The sequence below is a fragment of the Stenella coeruleoalba genome (assembly GCF_951394435.1).
Source record: "Stenella coeruleoalba genome assembly, chromosome: 1".
In the NCBI taxonomy this organism is placed as follows: Eukaryota; Metazoa; Chordata; class Mammalia; order Artiodactyla; family Delphinidae; genus Stenella; species Stenella coeruleoalba.
In genome coordinates this window covers 20,163,404-20,190,248 of record NC_137169.1, presented here as the reverse complement: position 1 = coordinate 20,190,248, position 26,845 = coordinate 20,163,404, and the positions used below count along the sequence as shown (strand labels likewise).

The 26,845-nt window shown below is 48.8% G+C and overlaps 1 protein-coding gene across 1 annotated transcript; it reads left to right on the top strand.

Annotated features, from left to right (window-relative positions):
- Window positions 1-10,650: 10,650 nt before the first annotated feature.
- On the top strand, window positions 10,651-22,223 carry TRIM63 (tripartite motif containing 63; the record flags this gene model as incomplete). Its single annotated transcript, XM_079926231.1, has 9 exons — window positions 10,651-10,809; window positions 11,714-11,886; window positions 14,684-14,852; window positions 15,644-15,739; window positions 17,153-17,386; window positions 18,150-18,172; window positions 18,495-18,619; window positions 21,036-21,107; window positions 22,177-22,223. 9 exons carry the CDS (start codon window positions 10,651-10,653, stop codon window positions 22,185-22,187), a joined length of 1,062 nt encoding a protein of 353 aa, XP_079782357.1. The 3' UTR covers window positions 22,188-22,223.
- Between the last annotated feature and the right edge of the window lie 4,622 nt (window positions 22,224-26,845).

Below are 26,845 nucleotides of genomic sequence, written 5' to 3'. Positions count from 1 at the left end.
CAGAGCACAGGCTCCGGACGCACAGCCTCAGCGTCCATGACTCACGGGCCCAGCTGCTCCGCGGCACGTGGGATTTTCCCGGACCGGGACATGAACCCGTGTCTCCTGCATCAGCAGGTAGACTCTCAACCACTGCGCCACCAGGGAAACCCTGCTTCTGTTTTTTTATGTTTTGTTTTTTTGGCCACGAGGCATGTGGGATCTTAGCTCCCCGACCAGGGATTGAACCCCCCACCCCCCGCATTGGAATGCAAAGTCTTAACCACCAGACCGCCAGGGAAGTCCCCCGACTGTAAACTTAATTAAAGTTTGGATCTGGTCCCACAGTTCTTAGGTTGACATACCCCCTCTAAGCATTGAGATGCCCAGCCCCACGTTGAGTTGGGGGGCTTGCCCAAGAACATGTATCCTCTTCGTAAGTGCACCAGCCCTGTGTCATCGGTTTGGATCTTTGAAGGGTCAGTGCTCTGGTTTTTCATCCATGTCAGTATATCCAGGGTCCTATTAGGGCACCCAGGTACCAAACTCGACACGTTCCCTCGTTGGACTGCCTGAATCACGTAATTGTTGGTGCTATTGACCCCTAAGTGTCACAGCCGGGACCAGCTGCGACTTCAACTTGTTAACAGTTTACCGCCTGCTGGGAAGAGGGTGCTATTTAATGCTTCCTCCTCCTTGGTTATTGGGGTTCCTCTTAAATATGTCTGACGGTCCTTTCCTGTTTCAGGTTGGGCGTGACAGATCCAACAATCAGTGAAGTTCCATCCTTCCTGAGTATCTCTGATCATGTTACAGAAGGAAGTTTTTTGCCATGGAGCGACAGTGGGGAGGACATTTTAATTCCCAAAATGGGAAGTATAAATTGGAAGTATAGGGCCCTCATTTTGCAAGCACTGGGGTAAGTGTGTCTGCGGAGGGAGGGGCAAAGAAGACTCAGCACGATGGCAGCAATCACCAGGGTATCTTGTGTGCTGCCGCTTTTCCAGGTTTTTAGGTTCACCCAGTCTCCTGGCTGGAAGGAGTGTAGGGCCAGGTCAGTGGATGCAGGAAGCACCTGGTTACCTTATTTGTTGACAACTTTCATGGTTTCTCCTACCTGGAGGGCATACTTGAGTTGTTCCATTTCATGGGGGCTAAGGTGTCCCTTCTCTCGGGCTTGGGAATGGGTCTACCAGACATGAATTCAAATGCACTTAACTTTAAACTTATCTCTTGGGGCAAACTGAATGCAGAGCAGGGCGATCAATAGCAACTTAACCCAATTTTCTTAGGTTTCCTGACATAGCTTGACTAGGGCCCATTTCAAGCTTTGATTGATCTCTCTACTTTCCCTAGTGATTAGGGCCTCCAGGCTGAGTGCAAGGTCCATTTTATGCCCAAGTCACCCATTATCCCCTTCATCACTTGAGGCGCGAATGCTGGACCGTTATTGTTTTGTCCAGGGACGTTTGTCCTCAGCCATTAACATTATCATCTTGTGCCCTTTGTCTAAGGGAATACCAGTCTCCAATTTGCCTCCCATTAGGTGGATAGTAGCCCATGATTTGTGTAAAATGTCTCTTCCTAGCAAGGGTATAGGGCATTTGGGGACATACGGGAAAGAATGGTGGGTGAGCATGTGTTCGTCCAATTTACATTCTAATGGCTTTATGAATGCCCATTCTTGGGGCTTCCCTGAACCATTTTACATTTTACCCCCATCATTTTACAAGTCTTGTGACCAGTTTTGCCTGATCTGGGGTTCAGAACCGAGTAAGTGTCAACTAAGACTTCAGTAGGCTTTCCCTGCTATGTGCAGTGTCAGCGGGGCTCCTCGGGGGTCAATTGGAACGCCAGCTTAGGAGCCCCCTGGCCTGTCTTTCTTCATCTATTTGGACCATCTGCCTTTGAGGGTAGTGGCCAGAATCTGCCATTTCTGCCCCCTATCAGGGGTGGCAAGGACATTCTCTCTTCCAGGGTCCCTCTTTTTTACATATGGCGCGCTGATTGGGTCCTAGTTTCCTTGGCTTGAGATAGCCCCCTTGGTAGGGGCCAGGGGTCACTTACTGGAGTTGAGAGTCTCTGTGGGCAGTTAGTCCAGATTCCTGTACTGACCAGTTGACATTGGAGGGTAATAACCAGTAGGTGGGCTTGACTCTGGGCCTTTTTATCCTCTGACTTGTCTTCCTCTATAGCTCTGCTATCTTTGGCGAGTGGTTCATAGGGCTCCCCAGCCCACTTCAGAGAAAATAGCACTGACCATAAGAGGCCAAGTTACCGCTCACGTACCTACTTTGGGATCCTTTTGCACTCAGGTGTCCCTGGAGCCTTTTCCTGAACTTGGATTGAGTGTCCTTGTTCCATTTTGTCAGGCATCCTCATTACCTGGGCCTTTTCCCAGTCTCACCTCTTGGCTCACAGGGCTGGCCACTTTCCTTTACCAAACTGAAATGACTATGGAGAATGCTACTGTTGACCCCTGGAGGCCGACGAGGAGAACAAAAAGCCCTGGTGTGGCCACACTGCCTTGTACAGGGGCCAAGAGGAGCACTACTGGCGAGACAGTGGGAAGACTGCTGTAGCTCCCCCTGGTCCACAGGTCCCCGACATTCCCCGGGTGTCTGGTACGGAGAAAAAACCAGTCAGAGGCAGTGGGCAGACATGCACGAGTTTCAGTCTCCAATCCCCAGTGATGCCACAGTGTGATCCCCTCAAGGGGGCGCAGTCCAGATGACTCAGTGCTGTGCTGTGTATGCACCACACCCGGTATCAGTGTGCTGGGCAGAGTTACACCGAATTTGACTGAAGCCTGCTGCAGTTCTACCCTGTCAGAGTGAACTCAAAGATCAGAGTCAATCATTCTCAGGTGAACCTCCCAAAGCCTCCGCCATCCTCTTGCTGGAGCCAGGGCAAATTCAGAGCCTTGTGGATAGGTGCAGGTTAAAAGGGCACGGAGTGCCCCATCCTGGATGCCAAAATTTTGTTACTGACCATCCCAAGTTGGTCCCTAACAAGGTTCGTTCAGCCCCAATGTAGTTCAAGCCAATAGAACGAGTTTGGTTCAGAAGCAAATGAAAGCTTTATTCTTTAATTGAGGAATAGAGAGGTGTGAGCTCATGTTCTAGAGCACACGCTCTCCTCAAAAGGCCATTAGCAGGGCTGCTTTACAGGGTTCTTGTCCGCAGGGAGTAGGGGCAGAGCTCTTGTGGAAGAGGCGCAGCTGTGCTGCTCACAGGTCCAGATCACAGTGCTGGGCGCAGCACCCCTGCACATGGCCCACCACTACCATCTTGAATTGCAGTGTCGTGTGCAGCGCTTCGAGCCCATCGAGCTGAAGTGTTGAGCGCAGCCATTTTGCACTAGGAGCTTTGGTCTGAAGTGCCAGGTGCAAGGCGTCTGCGTGCGGTACCGTATGAGCAAGTGAAACTAGACTAAACACAAAGGGGGAAGAAAAAGGTTAGACACTATTTTATTACCCAGATTCAATTTGTATTTCCTGGGAATTGTTAATGGGCTTTGCTGGGGGCAACTTCTGTCTTGCTCTTTTAGGTCAATCTCTCTGCGGGGGAAGCCAGACACCATGCTACGAGGATGCTCAAGCAGCCCTGGGGAGAGATACAATTGCTGGGGAACTGACACCTCCCACAAACTTGCCAACCATGTGAATAAGCCATCTTGGAAGTGGATCCTCCAGCTCCAGTCAAGCCTTAAGATAAACTGAACTGTACCCCCAGCCAACATCTTCACTACAACCTCATTAGAGACAATGAGCTGGAACCACATGACGATAGTACTGACCTCAGAAGTTAATAAAGAGCTGCTCTGGAATTCCTGACCCACAGAAACTGTGTGAGATAATAAATGTTTATTATTGTTTTAAGTTGCTAAGTTTTGTGAAAATAAGTTGTGCAGCAACAGGTAACACACAGACCATGCATGGGGTCATCTGTAGTAACTGTTCAGTGAGTGCCAATCAGTATCAGTCTCCTGACAGAAAATATTGGCAACAACGTTTGCTGAGCGTCTGTCACTTGCCAGATATGTGCCATGTGCCTGGGCAAATTGAGTCTCTCCTCTGCACCATGAATTTTCAGCAAGGGGTAGAGTGTTGGCAGCAGTCACCCAGAACCCTAGACTTTCCAGGCTGGAAAGACCCAGAGATATCTTTACTCTACCTAGCTCTCATTTTACAGATGAGAAAACTGAGGCACAGAGTTAAATAATCCGCTCAAAGTAACAGAACTGAAACGTAGAGGAGCCTAAACTTGAACCCAGATCCATTAGTGCCTGGCAGCCTCTTCCTTGTTGCTCTGCACTCTCGGGGCCTTATAGTAAGGGTTTATTGCATCTCATTGTTTATAAAGCACTTTTGATACTTTAGTTCAGGATCATTTATGTAGCGCCCCCTCCAGACCTTATTCGCAACGCATGTTCCCTGTCGCTGGGGCAGTCCCTTTCTCTAAACGCCATCCACTCCCCAGAGCCCTTGTAGCTGCCCCCAGTGGTCATCTGGATCTGGGCATAGGGGGAAGAGGCCTATAGGGCTTCCAGCCCTGAGTGGTGAGATCCTGAGATGCTCTGCTGCCCTTCCAGGCCCAGTGGGCTTTGCCCTGGCACCCGGGGCACTGCATCATGAGCTAGACCCCATGGACCTGCCTCTGGCAACTGCTCTGGCTTTAGTCTTTGTATCCAGTGACCTATCTGTTTGATCCTGTGATTTGGGATGATTCTTCAGTGAGGATGACATCAAAGCATGTGACAGGGATCTCAAACCATAAGAAAAACAGTGCCCATCCCACACCCTTTCTGAGGGTACTCCAGGAACGAAGGAGGCTCAAGGGGAAATCCAGAGGAACAGGCGGGGCAGGCCCAGCCCTCCAGGGAAGGTCATGGGGGCTGCAGGGAGAACAGCACACACCACACCCGTGGAAAGGATCTGCTCTATGACGCACCAAGAAAACATCTAAGCAAGCCGGAGCTATGTGGACATGAAAGGGGAGGTGGAGGGTGGTTCCTTCCCAGCATCACTGCCCCCGGGCCTTCCATCCTGGGAAGAGTTCCTCTGAGAACCCTGCCACTGGGGAGGGGCAAAGACCTTCAGGGATCATCTCTTATGCTCGCTCCACTTGGCAGATGAAGACACTGGAGGTGGGTGTGGCTTACTGGGCATCACATTGCTTGTCTCTGACAAAGCTGGACATGGAGCCCAGGTGTCTGGGCCCCAGGCCAGGGTTCTCTGCCCCAACCAAGAGGCCTCAAAATCTCAGGTTTCTGAAAAGTCCCCTCTCCAGTGACAATCAAAAAGAGCACAGACTTTGGGGTTAAATTGGCCTATTCCAGATCTGCCAACACTAGCTGTGGGACTTGGGGCAACTCCATATGCCAAGCTGTGCCTCAGTTTCCTCATCTGTAAAATGGCGATAAGTATGACCTACTCGTGGTTGTGACTAGGACTGAATGAAATAGTGCCATGGAGCTCTGAGTAGATGCCCAGCCCCTTGGGAGAACTGAATCAGTCAAAAATAGTGTTAGAATTGCTATCACCTTCCATCTTTACCTTCTCCTTGTCAGGCCCAAACCATTCTCCCTGCTGCTTTGCCTGATGGCTACTCAGCTGGGACCCCCCTCTGGCACTAAATCTCCTCCTACTAGTAACAGACTTTGGGGGCAGTCCCAAATGAGAAGTCTGTCTCTTAGCTGGGTGACTTTCCATAAATCACTTAACCTCTCTGAACTTCAGTTCCTGATATGTCAAAAAGAGAATCATAATAGCCATGATCATTCTCGGACAAATCAGTGGCATAAAGAATGGTAGGGAAGGGGATTGTTATAGATTAAAAGAGATTAATGAGAAAAAAAACCAGCAAAATGCTACGTGTAAGACCTTATTTGGATCTGATTTGACAAATTAACTAAAAAGACACTTGAGGGCTTCCCTCGTGGCGCAGTGGTTAAGAATCTGCCTGCCAGTGCAGGGGACACAGGTTTGAGGGAAGATCCCAAATGCCGCGTCCGGGAAGATCCCAAATGCTGCGGAGCGATTAAGCCCGTGCGCCACAACTATTGGGCCTGCTCTCTAGAGACTGTGAGCCACAACTACTGAGCCCGCGTACTACAACTGCTGAAGCCTGTGAGCCTAGAGCCCGTGCTCCGCAACAAGACACTGCCATGAGAAGCCCACACACTGCAACGAAGAGTAGCCTCCGCTCGCTGCAACTAGAGAAAGCCCGCGTGCAGCAGCGAAGACCCAATGCAGCCAAAAATAAATAAAATTTATTTTAAAAAAAGACATTCGAGACAATCAGCAGCCTCTGAGAGTGGTCTGGGATTTAGATAATATTAAGACAGTTTTGTTATTTTTGCTATGATAATGGCATGTGATTATGTAAAAAAAATCCTTATCAGTTAGAAATGCTTACCAAAGTACTTATGGATGACATGACTCGATGACTAAGATTGGCTTTAAAATATTCTAGAAAATAGAAGTTTGTTGGGGTATAGATGAAGTAAGACTGGGGACATGTTGAAAAGAATTGAATCTGGGTTTGGTCCCATGAGTTCATTATAGCATTCTCTCTACTTTTCTATGTTTGGGATTCTCATTAATAAACAGTAAAAATGAAGATGCGTGGGGACTTGCAAAGAGCGAAGCAGTAAAATGTGGTAGTTAAGCGCTCTGGGCTCAGATGCGCCACTGATATTCCATGTTTGTCTTCGTCTGTCAGTCCATAGCTTCACAGCATGTTCTAAGAACTGGTAAGGATACCGTTTTATAACTTCCTGCTTCTGATGCTGGCTCTGCCACTCACTGGCTGGGGGACTTTGGCCAAGTGACTTAACTGCTCTGAGCCTCTATAACTCAGCTGCAAAACAGGGAAAATCATGATCCCTGCCTCACTGAGTTATTTTGAAGACTGAACAAGAGGGAAGGATGGAAGGACTTCCCTGGCAGTCCAGCAGTTAAGACTGGACACTTTCACTGCAGGGGGCACGGGTTCGATCCCTGGTCGGGGAACTAAGATCCCTGCATGCCGAACGGCCTGGCCAAAAAGTAAAAAAAAAAAAAAAAAGAGAGCGGGATGGATGGAAAGGGCTTAGTACAGTGCCTGGCGTGCAATAAGCACTAAATAAATGTTTCAGTGTGAGGAGCACAGGTTTAGGAGTCAGGCTACCTTGGATGTGAACCCCAGCTCAGCTCTCCTACTTGCGGCTGTGTGACTCTGGCCAAGCCAATTAACTCTCTGAATCTCATTTCTTCCTGGGAAAAACAAAGATCAAAATATCTCTCTTGCAGGGCTGTTGTGAAGATTAAATGACAAGACATGTTTTGCTGCCCAGCATGGCCTATGTGAGAATTTCCTTTTCTCACCCCTTGACTTTCAACAGTGCTGGCCTTGCCAGCTCCCAGGCTGGAGTCGATCCCACTGTCTATTTGCGTGGCTTTTGCACCTGAACTGCCAAGTGTGGCTAGAGAAAGTCAACAGAGCCACGTGAATGGCTCCTCTGAAATGGCAAATCCGTGTTGACAGACATCAGTGAGGCTCTTCTGCCCACAGACAGTTCTTCCACCCCTCTCTAGGGCACTTCCTCCTATGCTTCACACACTCAGGCTCCTCTTCTCCCAGCCTCAGCCTCAGAAGGTGACCTCAACTCTCTCTTGACTGACGGAGGTTATCAACATGAGCACATTTCTCTCCATCTCCCAACACCGCTAATTCTAACCTCCATCCTTTCCTCTCTCTCATCCTCCCAACTCAAAGGTAGGAGTGTCCCTCTCCTTCCCAAGGCTTTAGGATTTATGCCATCAACCCCAACACCCAGCTGCACTGTCTGTACCATCTCAGCTAAGAAAAAAACTCGCTCAACTACCTCAATCTCCCCCAAGTCTGACAGTAACCCTGCTGCTTCTATGTTTAATTTGCTCATTCACTCATCCACCCATTTAAGAAACATTTCTTTGTGCCTACTACGTGCCAGGTGCTGGAGGTACAGAGACAAATAGAGACGGTCTTTGCCCTCAGTCTTCTAAGCCCAGAGGGAGAGCCAGACTCACAGCTGGCAAGATGACAAGTGAGATGTAAAGGTGGACCCAAGTTTGATGCAGAGATTGACTGGATGTGCAGGAAGGAGGAAGGAGGAGCCCCAGGATGGCTCTCAGCTTTCTGGTCTGTGCAAATGGCTGGATGGGAGTGCTGTCCACCGAGACATGAGACAAGGAAAACGGAAGCAGGAGCTTGGTTGGGGGGGAGGCGGGGAGGAGATGGTGTGTTCTGTTTGGGGTATGATGAGTTTGAGGTGCTATGGGGACATCCCAGTGGAGATCTCCAACACGTCTTCAGCTTAAGGAAGAGAGGGGTCTGAACTGGAATTAGAGATTTGAGAATCGTTGGCATAGAAGAGTTGGAATCATGAATGGATATAGAGTGCTCTCTGCTGCAAGTAACAGATTTAATGACACTGTCCTGACATTTGTTATCTCACATTTTAGAGGGCACTTCTGGGGGTGGGTAGACTGGCAGCACAATGACGGCATCAATGACCCCAGTGCTTTCTGTAGTTCGTCTTTGCCATTCTAGGGAGTTGATTTCCTTTTCAGACTTGCCCCTTCTTGATTGCAAGATCGCTGCCTCACCCCCTCATAACCTCATTCAAAGGCAAGAACGAAGCTTTCTTCTTGCACTTTACTTTTTATCAGGGAGGAAATCCTTTATCTTTAGCCCACCTACACTAGCCCTTGGATCTCCTTGACCATAACTATGCCACTTAGGCAAAAGAGAATGGGATTCCACGATAGGCTGAAGCCTTCGTCTCCTGTGGCAGTGAAAAGGTCCTCCTTCCTGGAGAACGGTGCTACCTTACGCCTGAACAAAACTGAGCAAGGAGGAAAAGATGGCCTCTTTTCAACTCTCATCCTCCTCCAGCCCCTGGCTGGCCTGGCAGTGTTGACCTACAGTTCAGTAGAGACTTGAAGAGCTTGGACTCCTGAGTCAAGCATATCTGGGTTTTGTCCTAGGGCCCCTTCTTACAACCTGCGTGACTTCATACAAGTTATTTTACTTACGTTGCTGGCTATTGAGATGATGAAATGAAATAATGTGTATGAATTGCTTAGCCCAGTGCCCAGCATATAGTAGGTGCTCAGCTAAGACCAGCCATTGACATTTTGCGAGGACTACCCTCTCCTTGAAATTGCCCACTCCTTGTCCTCTAGGCCCCCTCCTCTTTCTGTGACTGATTGCCCTTCTTCTTCTCCTCCCCGTTCCCCTTCCTAAGTTTGGCTCTTACGCCTTCACTACTCACTAGCTCTCGTCTCAGGGCTCCAACCGTCAACTCCTCTCCAGGCTGAGGCCATCAAACCCACTCTCCTGCTGCCCCTCTTTCGTGAGATCATGGACACTCCTCCTGTAGGTTCTACAGCCTGTTAGGCTCATCCTGAGGCCTGATGTTACTGCTCCCACTCTTGCCCCAGCACCTTATACCAATGTCCCTTTGCATGACATTCTACCTTAAAGACAGCCGTTGGAACTGCTCTAATGACTTCTACCTGCTGACATGGACGACGGTCAAGAAGGACGTGGAGAAAAATTTAAATTTGTGCAGAGAGCAGACAGGAACATCTGGATAATGTCTAAGTGGTTAGGTAGGGCTTCGTGGCACTACGTGATATTTATTTCTGTCTGTCTCCCTCCCTAGGCTGTGAGTATCTCAGGGCAGGGAAAAGGATTACTCATTTATCTATCACCTTGGTACCTGATGTATAGTTAGTACTCAGAAAATGTCTGATGAATGAATAAGATTCCTGGCTTTGCCACTTACTTTCCAAATGACTTTGAATAAGGTCCTTTCTTTCTTAGACCTCAGTGTCAAAATCTATAAAATGAGGGAACTAGGCTCTGTCTCAAGGGAGCCCTTTCAGTATTAAAGTGGAATTAGGGACTTTCCTGGCGGTCCAGTGGTTAAGACTTCATGCTTCCACTGCAGGGGGTACGGGTTCAATCCCTGGTTTGGGAACTAAGATCTCGCATGCGGTATGGCCAAAAAGAAAAAAGTGGAATTAGTGGTGGAAGGGTGGAGGGATGGGCTAGCCTGAGTGTGTGGGGTTGGGGGTGGGGGTGGGGGGCGGGGATGGGGCGGGACCAAGGTCTTTAGCAACATGCTGTGCTGGGGATGGGCCTCATCTGGGGACAGACCTGATTTAGGTCAGTGAGAGGGCACCGGCTATTAACCCCACAAATCCCAGTGGCCCACTCCCTCCTTACCAGCCTACCGTGGGAGGAGACTAATTTTTGGAGGAAACTCTGGGTACCCAGTCCTGCCCCAAGCCTGTCCACGAACAAGCTGTTCTTGTTTACGACCCCCGTCCCAAGGGAACAGCGATTGCTCATCCTTACATGTGATTTGAGAGGCTGGTCTTTCGGGCCTGGAGGAAACTCAAGCCTCGCCAGCCGCTTGGCGTTGGAATTCTCAGCTGGTCCCTTCCTGGGGCTCATGTGACCAGGGTCCAGCTATAAATATCAGAGGGGCCACAGACCAAGGCAGAATTTGGGCTCCAGGAGAAGAAGGCAAAGAGGCTCCAGGCGGGTATTCTGTGACAAAGGCAAGACCCCAGATCTGCTTAGAGCGAGGCAGGTGAAGGAGAGAGCCAGGTGGGTCCCCACGTCTCCTGACAGTATGGATTATAAGTCAAGCCTGATCCAGGATGGGAACCCCATGGAGAACCTGGAGAAGCAGCTGATCTGCCCCATCTGCCTGGAGATGTTTACCAAGCCAGTGGTCATCTTGCCATGTCAACACAACCTCTGCCGGAAGTGTGCCTGTGACATCTTCCAGGTCAGTGCTGGGCATGGCCTAGAACTGGGGCCTCAGCTACTCAGTTTTCCTGCAGTGAAAACTAAAAGAAAACTTCTCTCTTAGCCCAGGACCCTTCCAAACTGGGGCTGTTTTACCCCCCTCTGAAGTGAACCCCTGCAGAGGCCTCTGGAAGGGGCCGAGGCGGGTAGGGAAGCAGCTCTGGCTGCCCCATTCCTTCTCCATGACGTACATTTCCCCTCCCCACCCTGCCTGTAGCTACTCCACCCCTGTCCTGAGCACCGCAGTTGACTCTCCAATCAGGATTCCAAAAGCCTCAAGTGATAAGTGGGAGAGACAGGCGGAGAGGGGAGAGAAACCAGACCCTGGGGGCTGGAGCCAGCTCCAATGTGGCAGGGTGCCCAGAGTTTTAGGAGGAGGGTGGCCGAGAGGCACTGAGCCATAGAGGCATCTTCCCCTTTGACGCTGTCCCCTCTATAATGTGGTGCAGGAGGGACTTCCTCTCTCTAAGGAAAGAATGGGAGCGATGTGCATCCTGGTTGGGAGGCAGGCCTCAAAGTTCCCCAGAAGCACTTTACAGAATGATCTCTCACTGTTTTTTCTTTAAACTAGCAGCCCTAGGAGCTGGCTCTAATTATATGCCCATTTCATAAATGGGCAAACTGAGGCTTGGAGAGAAAAAGTTGCTCGCCTGAAGTCATTCAGAGAATTACTGTGACTTGAGCCTAGGTCTGCTGACCTCCAAACCTGTTGATTGCTTGGTTACTTCTCAGGTGCTCCCTGTGTAAGGAGGCTGGTTCTCTCATTTCAGGATAGGGGGCTTTAAGTCATCTTGGGGTGAGCAGGGGGAAGGATAGTCGGAGGTCAGAAAGGGAAGGAGTTGAGGAGGGAGCCCAGGCCTCACCTCTGCCTTTGTCACCGGCAGGCTGCAAATCCCTACTGGGCCAACCGGGGTGGCTCAGTGTCCATGTCTGGAAGCCGTTTCCGATGCCCCTCCTGCCGCCATGAAGTGATCATGGACCGTCATGGAGTGTACGGCCTGCAGAGGAATCTGCTGGTGGAGAACATCATTGATATCTACAAGCAGGAGTGCTGCAGGTCAGTTCACCCTGCAGCTGGGAGGCCATCCCCTCTCCCCAGCTCATCCTCTGAGCCCAGCTCTCCAAGGCCCCATCCTCCTTCATCTGCTCAGGATCCGGTCCCCTAGCTGGAAGAGCTATGCGAGCCAATCCAGAGAGCCATCTCCCTCTTCCCCAGGCAGGAACGGAGGCTCACCGTATCCCGCAGCCCTGGCTTTTGGTGTCACCCAGTGAATGGGAGGGGATGCAGACGTTAGGCTGTCCTCCTGGAAGATACTGAGACAGAAACCAGGGGAAAGATGAGATGTAAGAGGGAGAGAGAGGCACTGGAGCCAGCTAAGTGGCCCTGATAAGCAGAGACGTCACCCAGTGAGAACATAGCCAGTTTCTCTATAGTGATAACACCAGCGCGAGAATGCTTCCTGCTGCTGCTTCGTGACAATCCTATGGGTCAGCATGGCTTTCATCATCCCTGTTTCATGGATGAGGAAGCTGAGGCTCAAAGAGGTGAAGTCAATTACCCAAGTAGAATTGCTGGGACTGGGCCCAGTCCATCTAGCTCCAAGTCTCCCTATTTGTGAAATAGCCACTCATTCTCAGGCAGAATTTGTGCGTGGTCGAAGTTGTACAGTGTTGGGCCTCAAACTGGGGAGAGACACAGCCACCAGGGAGATCTCTACAAATCAGGACATCCTGACAAAACTTCCAGGCTGCTGACCTCATGGCCCTTGTGGTCCCAAACCTTCACCAAGTGCCTGCCTACAGGCAATGTCTGGCCCCCCAAAAAGGTGGCAGACCAGTCCTCGCCTGAGAAAGCTCTGACCTGAGAACCGTGTTTGCTACTCTGACTCTGTTACTCATGCAGTGTAGGATACTGGGTAAGCCTTTGGGCCTCCTTTTCCCCTGTGTCCAGAAAGGGACAGTAAGATTTGTTAGTGTGACTGTCATGTAGGATTTTGATGGGAAATGTTAAAGAGATCAAATATTTATTGAGCAGCTACTGTGTGCAGGCACTGCACTAAGTATTTTCCGCGCATTATCCCTGTTTAATTCTCACAGTAATCCTGTAAACCATTCTTACCCTCATTTTCTGACGAGGAAATGGAGGCTCTGAAAGGATCAGAGGTTTGTCCTAGGCCACTCAGCTAGCAAGTGGTGAAGCTGAGAGGGAGCCTGTCTGACTGACTGCCCAGTGAACATTCTTAACCGCTACTGCCTCTTATGTAGCTAGAGTTCAACACTACAAAAATGCAATGATATCGTTGATCATGATAATAATAATAATAAAATCAATATTGCACCAGAATAGTAGCCCACCCAGTGTCGACCTAGGAAGAGCATGTTGTCAAGGCCTTTCCACAGAGTTGAATGATGACGATAGTTATTGAGGGTCTGCTCTGTGCCAGGCACTGCACATTCAGTACAGACAATTCCTGCCATGATCCCAGTAGCTCTGGGATGAAACCAAGGCTCAGAGAGGTGAAATCATTTGTCCAAGGTCACAATGAGTAAGTGGCAGAACAATCTGGATTTGAACCCCGATGTTGGCGCCTGGGGCTGGGAGGATAGGCAACTGGGATGACAGAGGACACAAGTACCAGACCCTCAGGATCTTGCCTCACCTCTGCACCTACTGCCACCCCAGAGCTCCCTTCCCAGGGGATAGAGACAGGTGGCAAACGGAGAGCCCTGCCAGCATGGGGGGACCCTGGGCTAAAAGATGCAAAAAGGTAAGTCTGGAAAGGGGCCTATTTAAGACCCTGAGGGGACAAAAATGCCAAGGGTGTGATCGGCCATGCAAGGTTCTTTGGAGGGGAGGCACCGACATGATGGGGGACAGTCATTCTGAGCTGCCTGCTGTGTTAGGGGCTGGGAAAGCAGAGGTGTGTAGATGTGCTCTTGGCTCTAAATGAGTGTATAGTTAGCTGGGGCAGTAAGACCTAGACCCAAAAAATGGAATCTCGGGGAGGAAGTGACCCTGAGAGAAACACAGAAAACATGCCAGAGGCCCTAAAAGGAGAGAGAGAGACAAAGGGAGAAAGTCATCCTAAGAGTGTGTGTTTGGGGGGAAACAGAAAGAAGCGATTCTGGATCCTGGAAAGAATCTCGGACTGGAAATCAAGGCTTGTGCTGGGCCATTGGATGGCCCTGCGTTGCCCAGGTTCTAGTTGTGTGACTTGGGGCACACATAATGCCTCTGTCTCAGAGCCTTGGGGCGCCTTCATGGCATGCTTAAGGATTTATTCTTTCTACCTGTATTTAATTACCACCTTCTCCATGCCAGGCACTGTACACTGCAGATTCAGGGGGTGAAGGGACTAGGCAAGTTTCCCGGCTTTGATGGAGACTACAGTCTGGTGGATTAAATATAGAATTCAATGAGGCCATGAATATAAATTGCTTTGCTCAGAGCCCAGCCTGCTGTACCCAAGAGCATGGGGACTATAATTAGAGCAAATGAACTCTAGCCTCCCATGCCCTGACTTGCTGGGTGACCTTGGGCAAGTCAATTCACCTTTCTGGGACCCAGTTTCCTCTTCTTGAAAATGTCTCAAAATGACTCTGGGATTCTGCAATCCTTCCCATGTCCTGTACTGGCAAGGCCTAGGGCCAACTCCATCACTGGACTTTGAATCCTAGTCTTGGTGTCATTGGCTTCCCTGGTCCTGGGTCCTCAGAGGATGGAAAGAAAAGGGTTTGGGACAGCCCACCACTGAGAGCTTGGGTCATGGATCTGGGGTGGCCTCCTGGGGCTGGGGGAGGAGACAGGGACTCGAGACTCCCACCTCGTGACTTATGACTCTTCTCCACTTCAGTCGGCCCCTGCAGAAAGGCAACCACCCCATGTGCAAGGAGCACGAAGATGAGAAAATCAACATCTACTGCCTCACGTGTGAGGTGCCCACGTGCTCCATGTGCAAGGTGTTTGGGGTCCACAAGGCCTGCGAGGTGGCCCCACTGCAGAGTGTCTTCCAGGGACAAAAGGTGCTGACCTGAGCTACTTCCACCCCCAGCCCGAGCCTGCTGGACATATGATTCAGGATGTGGATTTGATCCCTATAGATCTGCTGAGCTGGCCTTTCGGGAATAGTCACCCTGGAGGGACTTCCTGCCCACAGGGCCAGCAGCCCTTGCCTTCCCTGGGGAGGTGGCTGAACTCATGAGTTATACTTAGAGCCACTTGAGAGCATCTGGGTGTGGCCCCAAGAGAGAGGGCAGGTTCCAGGGCCAGGCCACCAGGGCCCTCTCTGGCCACGACTTCTACCACCCAGTGTGGTTTGGGTCCCAGATACCCCTTCCTGTGCTGGTCACCTCTCCCTGGATCCCTCTGCAGCAGGAGGCAGCTGAGAGTCCTCTCCCCGGGCCTCTGGGCCTGTGGGAGCCCCGCCATGCTGTACATGCAGTAAGCAATGGCTGCCCTTTCTATACTCTTTCCTCCCCCCCTCCTACTCTTCTCTTGATGTCTCTCTTCTAGAACTCTCCAACCTCTTTCTTTTATGGATCCCTCCATTCCTAGAAACAAGCCCCTCCTCTGCCAGCACATTGCTGTGTATTTTGGGCAGCTCATTTCCCCTCTCTGGGCCTCATCTGTAAAATGAGGGATGCAGTATCTCTCTGATATTTTCTGCTCTGGAGCTGAGCTGTACCTCAGAAAGAGGCTCTTTCTAGCAGAGAGGGGAGTGAGGGTGCCGTTTTGCTGCCACGCCCCAGAGGGCAGGCCCTGAGACTATTTTTGTCTCTCTTCTCCTGATCCCCCACCCCTTCCTCCCGTCTAGACTGAGCTGAATAACTGTATCTCCATGCTGGTAGCAGGGAATGACCGTGTTCAGACCATCATCACTCAGCTGGAGGACTCCTGTCGAGTGACCAAGGTGAGGGGAAGACCAAGGTGAGGGGTTCGAAGCCTCCCAGTGCAGCTTCGTCTCTGGGGTGTTCAAGCAGGGATGGTGGGGGAGGGACTGACTAATCAATTCATCCACCCATTCAACAAACGCTTCCCGAGGACAGCTGTGTGTCAGGCTCAGCCAGAGGTGCTGAGGATGTGGCGGTGAGCAAGACAGACCAGGTCCCTGACTTCAGGCAGTGTCCCACCAATAATTCCCAGCATTTGTTCAGCACTAGTAGCTTTTAGAACATTGTTCTCCAGCGTGCTGTAGCCTAAAGCTTCTCAGACTCGAATGTGCGCGCAAACCACCCTGGGATCTTGTTCAAATTCAAGTTCTGATTCAGTAGGTCTAGAATGAGGCATGAGATTCTGCTTTTCTAACAAGCTCCCAGGATTTGCCCAAGTTGCTAGTCCATGGACTACACTTTGAGTAGCAAGGCTGTAGAGGCAGAAGGCAACTTTTCTATCCCTGCAAAAGCACCCATGATTTTCCATCTCCCCTTGTGGGGACCTGGAAATGAGATGGGGGAAAGGGATCATTACGTTTCTGGTGGACAAAAGAGTTGTGTGAAGGATAGGTTTAAAGGAAGGAAGAGGGATGTTGTTATTACCCGTAACAACATAATAACGTAACAACGTAATAACTGGGAGGGGCTCCCGGTCTGACAGAGGATAGTAGAGCCCCCAGTCTGATGAGATGCTATTATTATACCTTCTTTATAGGTAAGGAAACGAAGATTAGCATCAGTGTTGGACAGAAGGAAGCCTCAATGTGGAGGCCACTAGGGGAGGAGCAGCTTCTCCACCTCTCAGATGACCAAATGATGCAGAGCTTCCCAAATCTGGTCTTGGTCCTAAAATGGGAGGAAGATTGTGACTTGGGGAGGCCCACATACATCATCCCATCTGACCTTAGAGTCTCTACTTTTTTTTTTTTTTTTTTTTTTTGCGGTACGCGGGCCTCTCACTGTTGTGGCCTCTCCCGTTGTGGAGCACAGGCTCCGGACGCGCAGGCTCAGCGGCCATGGCTCACGGGCCCAGCCGCTCCGCGGCATGTGGGATCTTCCCGGACCGGGGCACGAACTCGCGTCCCCTGCATCGGCAGGCGGACTCTCAACCACTGCGCCACCAGGGAAGCCCAGAGTCTCTACTTTTGACGAAAGGTGTAGCTTTCTCCATGACCCCAGCCTCCAAATGCTACTGGTGTGCTAAGTGGCTGGGGAACCTTAGCAAAAGCTTTCTTCTTGCTAAGGCTTCATTTCGTGTTCTGTGAAATGGGGGTGCAGTCAATCTCCCCCAGCTTCAGACTTTTTATTCCCAGCACATCCATCCCAAGAAAGAAGCATTGGGGATAGGATGGAGGGCCCGCAGGATGTGACTCCAAGATTTCTGTCCCCAGGAGAACAGTCACCAGGTGAAGGAAGAGCTGAGCCGGAAGTTCGACGTGCTGTACGCCATCCTGGACGAGAAGAAGAGTGAGCTGCTGCAGCGGGTCACGCGAGAGCAGGAGGAGAAGCTCAGCTTCCACGAGGCCCTCATCCAGCAATACCGGCAGCAACTGGAGAAGTCCAGCAAGCTGGTGGAGACAGCCATCCAGTCCCTGGACGAGCCTGGCGGGGCCATCTTCCTCTCGGTGAGCAGGACCGGGAGGGTGTGGGCACTTCAGCTCCACAGCCCTGTCTGAGGGTCAAGTCGTGCTTCATCCCTGATCACCAAAGAATGTGCCCTTGGGCAAGTCATTTAATGCTCTCCAAGCCTCAGTCTCTCATCTGTAAATGAGCATGTAACAGTTCCTACCTTCTTTCCTCTTAACTGATTTTATGAGGATCATATAAAAGGATGTTTGTGAAATGGCTTTGCAAGCGGCAAAATACAGTGTCCACGAAGAGACGATTAATTGAGCACCTGCCAGAGGCCAGCCACTGAGGTGGAGACACAGATGAACGAGACACAGCCCTACCCTAGAAGAGCTTCTTGGGGGAGACATACAAAGATCAGCTATAAGATTTTGTGAAGGAAGAGTAAAGTTCAATACAAATTTCCTAAGCACGTACTGTGGGCCAGGCTTTGTGCTATCCATTGGGTATAAAAAGGTGATTAGGTATCATTCTCATCTTGAAGATTTCAGAGTTTAAGAGGGTTTAGACTGATACTCCTAGAATCCAAGCTTCCTGCCAGGACAATGGGAGGGTTCTAGGATGATGAGCAAGATGTGTGCAGACGATGGACAGAGGGAAAATCCAAGTTGTGTTCTGCTGAAACTCAGGAGCGGGTCACAGCTGGGCTAGGGAACGGCACCAAGTGCCCATCTGCAGAGCCCAGTCACTGGTTTTGCTAATTTCCTGGGGCTACCCTTTCCGCAGTCCTAACCCTTTGCTCTTTCTTTTCCCCCACAGAGTGCCAAGCAACTCATCAGAAGGTCAGTGTCTCTCCGGGGCTATGATCCAAGGCCCCAGCTCCCTTCAGGGCCTCTGACTTCTGTCCAGAGGGCCTCGTCCTTTGCATTAGGTCTGCTGGGAGGGTCTCACCCCAGGATAGCTTTCCTGGCCTTTGCACCCCTGCTTTCTTGGACCATCCGTTCTGCTTGTGACTGGAGAGGAAATACTCCATCCTCCAGGGGGAGTCGTGTGGGCACAAGCAGGCACGCTGGTATAAGTTAGGGCTAAAACAACTCCTTCCTTCTCTGAGGCCAGAGATCTCACTGTGCTCCCACCCCACCCCTTTTTCTCTCTCCCCTACAGCATTGTGGAAGCGTCCAAGGGTTGCCAACTGGGGAAGATAGAGCAGGGCTTTGAAAACATGGACTACTTTACTTTGGACTTAGAGCACATAGCAGACACCCTGAGGGCCATCGACTTTGAGACAGGTAAGGGACTATTTTCCCCCAAAATCAGCTTCCCTCCCACTGAGCCCCACATAGAGGCAGATACACTAGCAAAGACGCCCAGATATCAGTTAAATTCATACAGCCAACTTCTGGATGAGCCCAGAGCCCACCACAGTGCCTGGTACATAATTGTTGCTCAATTAATTATGTATGGCTCTGCGTTAGGGAGGAACCTGGGGCAATAGAAAGAGCTTGGCAACTGGAGTCAGGCAGACCTAAGGTCAAATCCGATTCTACCACTTCTCATCCGTGTGGCCTTTTGGAGGCTCCCTCCGCCTCTGAAGTTAGGAGCTTCATTTCCTAACTTTAAACTTAGGTAACAGGGATAGGGAGGGTGGGAGGGAGGGAGACGCAAGAGGGAAGACGTATGGGAACATATGTTTATGTATGACTGATTCACTTTGTTATAAAGCAGAAACTAACACACCATTGTAAAGCAATTATACCCCAATAAAGATGTTAAAAAAAAAAAAACTTAGGTAACAAATGGGCCTCCTGACAATGACCACCGAATGATGCTGTTGCAAGAAATAAGATATTGCTTCAGAAGCCTTTGTAAGATGCTGGACATACACTAGTTATTGCCTAAAGCTAGTCTTGGCTTTAGCTTCTTGCTATAATCGCGGACGCTCAGGTACCTTAATTTATCTATATTCTGTCCTTGCTTCTGTTTGTGATTACTCTTCCATAACGTGCATATAATAATTGTAACAATATAACCATAACAATAATAAAGGAAAAATTATAAGAGAAAATGAGGCAACCAGATGGAGAACAAAGATTTTGATAGTTTGCTCAAGGTTACACAGTTGAAAGATAGCTAGTTAGCGATGAAGAAAGGGAGGGCGGATCCAGTTCTGCTGAATGTTGCATTTGTCTGAGAGGTGATGCTCCAATGATCTGCTGAGAGAAAGAAAGAGGGGTAGAGGTTGTTCAGGAACAGGGAAGAACTGTGAGTGGGCTGGCAAGAGAAAGAGAAAAGCTTCTTGGCACCTCCTGCATCTGCTCTCCTGCAAGCTTTCAGACTCTGATGTGTTAAATCTGTTCCCAGAAGCCCAAATATACTCTATTCTTGGGTAAGGACAAAATGCATCCCAAAGCTGAGATGTCAACGGACTCGGGTGTATCCACTGCTGTAGAGCATCTGCTCCACCGTCACCCTCCCTAAGCGAAGATATTCAAGAGTGGATCATACTATGTGAACAGTCCGACATTGTGACTATCTGCACTGCCTTCAGTAATCTCCCTGAGCCTCCGTGCCCTCATGGATAAATGGGGAGAGTACCCACAGCTACCATTTATCGAGAACTTTCTATATCTGGGGCACTGAGCCCTGGACGTGAATTTTGTTGTTTAATACAACAACTTTAAGAGGTAGTTCTCTTGTCATCTCCATTTTGTAACTGAGGCAATAAAACCAAGGAAAGGTGAGAGACTTGCAGAGGCCACATACCAGTAAGTAACCCCGCGCAGATTCCACCGAGGGCCTTCTGGGGATTTTATGAGGCAGTGCGTGTACAGTCCTTAGCACAAGGAAGCACTTGGCACATAGTAAGTTCTCAGCAAATGCTGCTATGAGTAGTAAGTTGTGATAATGGTTAAACCACCACAAAACCGTTCCCTGGGTTATGCACAGATCCCAATTGTCAGTTTGGAGGAATTAACTCTTTCAAGCCTCTCCCCAGATACTCTTGACAAATGCTCTGAGTCTGTAGTGACCCCTCAGGGCCCCCAAAGGCTTAAGGAAGTGGCTTGAGAGAGGGGGTGGGGAAGGGACACGTTCCCTGTGAGTAGAGCTTGAAGGCGATACCCCAGGATGGGAGAGTGAGCACAAAGGTTGCGGCACAGTCACTGTCTGAGGCTCAGTTTCGGACACCTAAGGAGCAGGTGGCCCCAGAAGGGCTTCACGCCTCACTTCCACGCCTCTGTAGGCTAAGGAATGCGGAAAACTGAAGAAGGAGCGCTAGGCAAGCAGATTTCAAAGGCTGAGCAGACTCCTTCAGAATAAGGATTCTGCTCCCTGAGAATCAAGGCGTTTTTGTCCCATTTTCCCCAGGTAAAGTTGACCTGTCTGAGAAATGCGCAGCGGTACACAGTGTGCTTCCCCAAAGGTCCCTCCAGTCGCAGGCAGGTCAAGTGACAGATGCTGCTGCTGCTGCTGCGACTGGAAAAAGGAGGTCTTGAGCCTCCCTCGCTTGGAAGGGTGTGGGAAGAGAGGAGGAGGTTGGGGAAGGAGGACACAAGCCCATCACCTCCTCGGCCAGTGATGTCACCGCGTGGCCGCTGGACCCCGACTGGTTATGGAACGGGTGCTGTCTCCAGCCTGGATCTCCTTTGAGCCTCTCCTCTGAGACACCAGCCCCAACCTAATGCAATTGTTCTTTGTCACACACAGGTGAGGAAGAGGAGGAGTTTATTGAAGAAGAAAATCAGGAAGAGGAAGAGTCCACAGAGGGGAGGGAAGAAGGTGAGAAATCCGTCTCCCTCCTTTCATTCGTTCGTTCATTCAGTGACAACATGAGATCCCTACTGAGTGCAAAGTGCTGTGCTTGACGGTGGGGTGATGTTTCTTGTTCCCTGTAGGGCTTTTAAACCTGTTAAGGTAAAGTCGTGTTCCCTTTACTCTTAGAGAACTCCCCCAAACTATTCATAATAAAAAGCTCCCATTTTACATCTAAATGACCTTCCTAAACACAAAGTGACACAGCGTAACAGAGGCAAAAGAGAGCACCCACAAGGCAGGCTTGGCCCAATGTTCAAAATTTTAAAAATTAGTTGTCAACATTTTTTAAATTAGTAGATTTTTTTAAAAGGATGTTTTGTTTTTGTTTTCTTTTAAAAGAAGAGTTCAACTAAGACTTTGGATTTTCACCCTGTCAAAATTTGGAAAGAGCTAACAACGCTGGGCTTGCCCTTCTCCCTAGTCTCAGAGAGCTGGCTCTGGGAAGCAGTTGCCTCCTTTGGATGGGACATCCATTTGCTAGTTTGCCCAGCCCCACCACTGTCAGCCTGCCTGCTTGACCCATTCATGTCACCTGGCCCCATAGGTATCTGAGTTTCCCAACCTGACAGAGTACAGTTAAGGGCCTGGGTTCTGAATCACAGCTTTACCATGGACTAGCGGTGTGTTCTTGGGCAGTTCACGACTTTTCTGAATCTTGACGTACTCATCTTTGCAAGGCGGTATACCAGTACTGACCTCAAAAGATTAGACTGTAATCAGGACTAAATTAGGTAATCATTTAACACAGTGTCTGGCACATAGAAACGTCATGTTTGCTAATGTTATTATTTTTCAATTCAAGTTATTATTGGAACTAAATTCCAATCCAGCTAAAAAACACAGAGTAGCCTTCTAGAGTCTTTTGCATTGGATCTGAAATCCATAGCATTTAGGCAGCTAAATTCTATTGCAATTTTAAACGGAAGAGGCCAGGCAGGAATTGGAGTCTGATAATTTTGTCACTGCATCCTGGTAAGCCCTGGATCCTCCTGAGGCCCTATCCCATCTTGTGTTTCTTCGTCTTTTTTTTCAGGACACCAGTAAGGAGATGGATGAGGGAGAGACCGTCTAGATGCAGAGAGACTGGGGAGGGTGGGGATGGGCCCAGCTACCTTGGTGACAGGCCCAGGGTGGGAGGGGTCAGGGCCCCCGGAAGGGCAATGGGGAGGTGTGTCTTCTCTCTGCTCAGAGAGCAGGAACCAGGAGCAGGACCTCACCGCTGTGTCCAGCGTCATGAACCAGAGTTGGAAACGTGCTTGAAACAACCACACTGGATACTTTTCTACGTTGGTGCAAAATGGAATATTTTGTACATTTTTAAAATGTGATTTTTGTATATACTTGTATACGTATGCCAATTTGGTGCTTTTTGTAAAGGAACTTTTGTATGATAATGCCTGGTCATCGTGTGATGGACGATTATTGTAAAGAAGCGAAAGAAGCCAGGTTGATACAGCCACCCACTTCCTCTCCTTGGTGGGAGGGGCTCCGTAGCACTCACAGACCTAGGAAAGGATAAGGTGCTGTATTTCAGTGTCTATTCCTGACATAAGGGACAGCGACTGAGTTCGTGTTCCATGTTGTTTCAATAAATGCACAGCGCTTTCTTCCCTTTATTACCAAAAGAGCTGGGGTTTCATTCAGCCTTTTTTCCAGAGGACAGTTCAGGGTAGACGGACAGAAGGCCTGATAGGAAGAGTGCAGCAGGAAGAAGGCAGTGACGGCAAGCCAAGGTTTCTATCCCACCGAAGAAGTTGTCCTTTAAACCCGCATTTCCCAATGAGAACTGTGTGGAAAACTGGCCCTGAGAGGACCCTCCAGAAAAGGGTTCAATGCCTTATTTCCTGGCTCTCAAGAAAACAGAGCCTGAGGCAAAGAGTAAACACTTGAGTTCAGCTACATTCCTAGGGCAGCCACAGTGAAGGGAAGTGGAAGCAAGTCAGGAAAGGAGGGAAGCAAATACAAAGTATCGCGTTACCCAGCTGGCCACAGCTCCACCAGGAGACCCCTGGCTGCTTGCTCAGCCAAGCGAGATGCTTCTAGCAGGTTACAAAGAACAACCCGCCTCAAACAGTTCATGAGAGGGAAGAAGGGAGAGACCTGTCTGCTGGCTTCTTCCACCTCCCATCTCCCAGGACTGGAGTTTGCCTCCCGGAGAGTTAATGCCCTTGCTCTTCCACTGCATCACTTGGCCCTTTGGGCAGCTGCCGGGGAAGCTAGAAGGCACCTGTCAGCTGACCCTGCAGGTGGTGGGTGGAGCAGAGCCTGGGGGGGGGGGGCAGTGGGGTTGGGTGTGTGTTTTGTGTCAGTCTCAGCCTATCAGCAACCAATGTTGTGGTTAGACTGGCCCTTGTAGTTCTTATTATGATTTCAAGATGCCCTTAAGTACTAACCATCAGGAAATTCTGAAAAAATAAAGGTTTATTACTTACAAGATCTGCAAATTACATAGCATCCCTGGGGCCATGCAGTGAGTTCACGGGTGGAGAGAGGGAGGGAGAAAGCAAGAGCCTGGGTTCTGCTTTTATTGGGGTCTAGGGTGGGGGCCTAGGGTTTCAAAAGCTCACTCTTTATTGGTGAATTTAGAACATAAGAGAGGGAATTTAAAGCGTGGGAAGTGGAAAAAAAGCGAATGGCTCAAATGGTCAGTTAGCAAAATCAACTAAGATCTCCAAAACAAAGGAGCCTCAGTGGGGAGATACGGCCTGGCTCTCTCTCTAGTGCTGTGGCTGGCGAGGTGTTTATTAGAGATAGCCCTGAAGTGGTTGCCTCTTTTGAAATGGATGGCAGTCAAAGCTCAAGTCGGACACTCACATTACAAAAAAGAAAAAAAACCAAAACAAAAACCTGTCAGGGCTAACGGCAGGGGTGCTAGAGCTACTGCTGCCCCCGCCGCAGTGGTCACCATGGAGGCTCTGCTGGAGCCCAGATTTACTCCAGGGAAGGCCAAGACAGCCACCCGTGCTAGCGGATGAGGCGATGACCGCGGCTGAAGTAGCATCCAGGCTCTCCATGAACAAGGGGCCAAGGGGCTAGGAGAGAGGTGCAGCTGAGCGAATCTGAGGTGGTGCGTTAATTGGGTCTGAGACACCTCGGATTTAGAAATCTGAGGAACACTGCAGAGTCTGTCCCAACTTTTCGACATTCAGAACTCAGTAGCAACTTAAGGGCTCTGAGCAGTCCTGCCATAATGAAAGCTGTTTAACTTTAGCCAAATTACTGGTCCATCGAGTTCACGGTATTTGGAATACCATCTGATCTTTAAAGCTCTTAATATTTCTTGGTGGATTGACTATATAACCCAGCATTTCCCAACTTATTCATTTACATGAAATCCTCCAGAACTAGCATTCTATGGAATTCACTTTACAAAAATGTTTTAAACCCTCACACCTCTGTCCATTTTCACTTCTGGGAGTTTTTCCAAGGCTAACTCAGTCCTTAACTTTGAATTTCAGGTAATCAGATTTTGTTTTCATTTCTAGTCCTTAAATTCTGAAGCTTAAATTTTTTTAAAAAAATTGTGTAACATATTACATACACACAAGTGCACAGAACTAATTTTAGAGTTAAATAAACTACTGTATAGTGAAATCCTGTGCTGTTACTTAGCAGGTCAAGAAAAGGAACATTATATGTTTAACTGAATCACTTTGCTGTACATCCTAAACACTGTAAACCAATTATACTTCAACTAAAAAAAAAAAATAATAATAGGGACTTCCCTGGCAGTCCAGTGGTTAAGACTCCGAGCTTCCACTGCAGGGGACACGGGTTTGATCCCTGGTTGGGGAACTAATATCCCTCATGCTGCACAGTGCAGCCAAAAAAGAAAAAGGAAAAGGAAAAGAACTTTATCAAACCCAAGAAACGCATCACGTGTCTCCCTCCTCCTGCTTGGAGGTAGCCACTGTCCTTTTTTTTGTTTTTCTACTGGACCACCAGGGAAGTCCCACCACTATCCTTTTTTTAACAATCGCACACTTGCTTTTCTTCATAGTCCTAAATTATCCTCCTATAGAAGACTGAAGGAATTTGAGGCCGGAAAGTTAGAAGCTTTCATCACCTTGAAATCACAAGAATCAGGATTACAACCTGTCCACATTCTGGCTCCAGATTTCTTCTCCGGGTTACTGATCACATGTGAGATAGGCATGTCCATCCACTATCTTGTCACTTATCAGAGGGAGGAGGGAGGGCAGTCAAGGCTCTGTAGTCAGAAATTTGAATTCCAGGGAGATACCCGTTCTTTGCAGATAAGGGAATCTCTACTTTGCCACACAAACCAGAACACTTACGGGTGGTATGAAGGGTTCTTGATCAACAAGTTTCTTTTAAGATCATGCTGTAAGGAAACTGGTTGCAGAGGGTTAGTCCATGAACCTTGAATATGGTTCCATAGGCTGCTGCTTTAGAATCACCAGAGGGTTATTTTCCCTTAAACCTTTAATTCTGGGAAATTTCAAACTTATGGAAAAGTAGAGGGAATATTAGAACATACCCTCCATACTCATCACTCAGTTTCAACAGTTACAGACACTTGTTTCTTCTCCGTCATTACTCCCTCCCCACACTGGGATTATTTTAAGGCAAATCCCAGATATCATGCCCTTTTATCCTTCAATACTTTAGATAAAGGTTCTTTTCAAAATCATAAGCATTTATACCATAAAAAATGAACAATAATTTCACAATAGCATTCAACTCAGAAGTTTAAACAATATAGGTTCCCAGACCCCCTCCCCAGACCTACAGAATCAGATTCATTGTAGAATGTAGGTGTTGACCAAGATAAAAATGCACAACACAAAAGTTGTGAGTTATGTTTTATTTGGGGTCCTTACTAAGCAGCTGCTCCGAAGAGGTAAGGGAGGAACCAGGATATATATGAATTTTTTTTTGCTGAGAAAAATATGTAGTCTGCTAATCACAAAAAACAGACATCTCAAGTTAATGATTTTAGTGCTTTCCTATGTAAGGGAAGATGCAAGAATCCGGCATCATTAAAAATTTTCATTACATGTGCATCTTAACTACCTAGGGGCCAGTATATCCAAAGCCCAGAATACTTCTTATTTTTTCTCCATCCTGAATTCTCCTCAGTGGCCGACTGTAGTAGCTAATGGCTTGATCCTTGTAGAACTGGAATGGCAGGAAACATTTTTTTTCTTTATAGGGGAATCTACATCTTTAGAATAAAATTGTTGAGGTCTGCAACTTGCTAGGTCATGAGCAGAGGACCTTCTGGGGATCTGCGAATAGAATACAAGTGGAGCAGTTTTTCAGTATATCAAAGTCTTAACTAATTAGTCAAACTCTTGCAAATCAATTAAAATGCATCCTAGAAAAGTATTAATTTAAGGGAAATTTGGCATAAAATTTTTATAAAATGAATATATGTGTCTGGATCCAATTTGTAAATCGCCACATATTGAGAATTTACAATGTGCTTTGCATTAAAGGGAACGAGAGGGACATAGATGACACACTTTTTTAAAGCATAAATGTTTTGCCCTCAAATAAATTATAAGATTAATCTGAGCACAGGGCAGCTGGAAACTACAACACGACTGAGATGGCCCAGCAAGAAACCCCTGCGAGCTGCACCTGCCTCACTTACTCTCACCTGACTAAGTGACCAGCTCTATATTTATGTACTTCTTTATTTCAATCCAATTCACAGGCTTTTAACTAAGTGCTCA